This window comes from Talpa europaea (assembly GCF_964194135.1).
Source record: "Talpa europaea genome assembly, chromosome: 15".
In the NCBI taxonomy this organism is placed as follows: domain Eukaryota; kingdom Metazoa; phylum Chordata; class Mammalia; order Eulipotyphla; family Talpidae; genus Talpa; species Talpa europaea.
In genome coordinates, this window is record NC_140083.1 from 37796969 (window position 1) to 37799821 (window position 2853).

At 39.2% G+C, this 2853-nt stretch overlaps 1 protein-coding gene across 1 annotated transcript; it reads left to right on the top strand.

The window, feature by feature from the left end:
• Positions 1-230: 230 nt before the first annotated feature.
• LLPH (LLP homolog, long-term synaptic facilitation factor) lies at positions 231-2483 on the top strand (the record flags this gene model as incomplete). The annotated part of the gene is made up of 2 exons (XM_084255024.1): positions 231-432; positions 2305-2483. The coding sequence occupies 2 exons, from the start codon at positions 231-233 to the stop codon at positions 2481-2483; spliced, it is 381 nt and encodes a 126-aa protein (XP_084111150.1).
• Positions 2484-2853: the final 370 nt, after the last annotated feature.

The following is a 2853-nucleotide window of genomic DNA, read 5'->3' on the forward strand; positions in this document are numbered from 1 at the left end:
AACCAAAATACACTGCTGAGGGGAGCTGCGGGCGAAACAGGAGAGGGCTGCTGTGCCATGCTGGCTGCCGCTCCCTGGCCAGCCTGGGATGGAACTGGTGCTGCAGAGGCTGCAAATTGCCCCACAGTGCAGTACTTAACCCTTTGTGCCACCAGGGAGGCCCACCTTTGTGTTTTTATAGTAACTATTTGAATTTGAATTTCAACTTTTGTTTAACTTTCTAGGTAAATATGGCTAAAAGCTTAAGGAGTAAGTGGAAAAGGAAGATGCGTGCAGAAAAGAGAAAAAAGAATGCCCCAAAGGAGCTCAGCAGACTAAAAAGTATACTTAAAGCAGATACTGATATCTTAATGAAAGATGTGCAAGAGATAGCAACTGTGGTGGTACCCAAACATTGCCAAGAGACAGCCCAGTGTGTGAAAGATGAAAAAGGTGGGTTTATGTGCTTCACTTTTATAAAAAATAATTCAGTGCTTTCCACTTTGTATGTTATTGGTGAGAACTGATAAAATCATTGTTTTTCACCATTAATAAAACATTTAAGAAGTTATTTGAGATATTCAACATTTTTATAGACTTGGATAGTGGAAGCAATTACCCTTGATCCCTTTTCCTTTATCTTTTGTATCTAAACCATTAACGCATCTTGAGCACCTCTAAAATGCATCAGGCCATGCTCCATTTTTCTCCTGCCTTCATGCTTCCACTTCAGATGACCAGTTTCTCTTGCTTGAACCACGATAGCTTTTTTGCTCTCCAGCGCTTGCTTCCTTCTCATTCACTTTTTACTTATCAACAAATATGATCCTTTGGGCCTCCCCGGTGGCACAGCAGTTGAGCGCTAGGTTGCGAAGCTGCCTGCAGCCTCTGCAGTGCCGGTTCGATCCCTGGTCACCAGGCAAGGGTCCCACATGGCGTGCGGACCTCTACTGCCGCCCGCTGATCCCCTCGGCAGGGTATTTCGTCGGTCTGCCTGTTCTGTTCCCCGCTCTGGCTTGGGTGAATTCTCTCACCCTCCCGCGCTTCTGACTGTACCCAATGCTTGTATAAATAAATAAATAATCTTAAAAAAAAAAAAAAAAAGATCCTTTAAGAATGAAAATCAGATTTTGCCATTGCTGTGCTTGTCATTCCAGGTGCTTACCAGAACTACCAAGTCTACTTCATCTGGTTCTTAAATCTTAATCTAGCTCTTAAAAATGCTACTTTACCACAGGCTGAAGTTTGCTTCCTTCCTCACGAGAATGAGGAGCTTATTTGGAACACTGTGTTCTCAGACTCTAGAACAGTACCTAAAATAATCACTCAACAACTAGTACTGACGTGCTGAGAGAGACGAGGCACTATACTAGGTACTGCGGAAACAATGGTGAATATCAGAGGTGTGGTCTTTATCCTGATGGGAGTGACATTGTGTTAGAAGAGACAGAAAATAAACCAGATAAATTAATTCCTGTAATGTCAGCTGGTAGAGATCATGGATCCCTAGTGTGCCCAGGGAGGGACTTAATGAGTGTGTCCTTCACAACAGATAAGGTTAATGATAGATGTCTCAACCCATGGCTGCACCAAGATTCCTGCCAAGTGTCCTATTAGTGGAGCTGGATCTGTCGGTGTTATTGGGTAGAAAAGCATGTCAGTGCCAGGATATAGCCAGGTCCTCCTTTGTCATCTGCCTGCCTCTGTTGTCACAAGCTTGAGGCTTACTACTCCACTTCTTCCCATTTCATTTGATTAGAAGTTACCAATCATTTTAATATTTATTTTTAAATATCACTTATAGTATATATCATCATGTATATAATATTATTTAATATTTTTTAAAAACCTGACCATATAAGTCTGGGTACACATCTTACTGACATAACTATCTTACTTAAGGAAATTCTTATTCTGAGAAATGTTCTTAAAATTCACTTCTGCTGAGAGTCATGCTCTTCTTACTGCAGTAATTTAAGTCACACATCCTCAATAGCGTCTTTAACTTGTCCTATTCCAAAGAAAGATAATCATGACAACATTCTTTACAGTGTTTCTGACTAAATAGATGATGTCTCATTCCTCACACTTTTTATGTTTTTCATGGTCGTAGGAACACATGGTGGCATGTACATAAGCCCATTGAATGTGCCATAAGGAGTTTTCAGAATATTCGTCAAAGCATTCCACTAATAAAGGATTATTTTTTTCCTTTATGGTTTTAGACTTCTTTCAATTCTGATGTCCTCATTGTAGTAATACTTTTTTTTCATAGGGCTATTTTTTCATTCCTGTGTATTAATGGTTTATCCATTTTTAATTCAGATGACATGAAAATGGAGACTGAAATTAAGAGAAACAAAAAGAGTCTTCTAGACCAGCATGGACAGTATCCCATATGGATGAACCAGAGGCAAAGAAAAAGGCTGAAGGCAAAGCGACAGAACAAGAAGGGGAAAAACAAAGCAAAAGCAGCGAAGGCAGCTAAGGGGTTGGCCTGGTAGACTCTTAAAAACTGGAGAAAGGCCTCTTGGGATTGATCTTTGATAAGAGTGTGTATGTTGATTCCAGCTTCCACCAAGTGAAAACTTTGTATTTTAATTTGGTCTTTTTCTTCAATTCGACCTCAAGTTTGTTTTGGAATTTGAATAAAATATTTTCTTTGAAGAATGAAAGTTATATTGATGTTTTAATCAGTTGCTGTTTTTATGCAGGGATTATCAGAAATCATGATGATTATAGGTGTTTGTTCTTAGTGAAGATTAAGCAAATGATATATGATGAATTTGAGCGAACTCAGATTTAAAAAATGATTGTATAATGTCTTTTTAAAACATGTCATTGGATCTTATAGCGGTACTTGTTCAGAGTGCT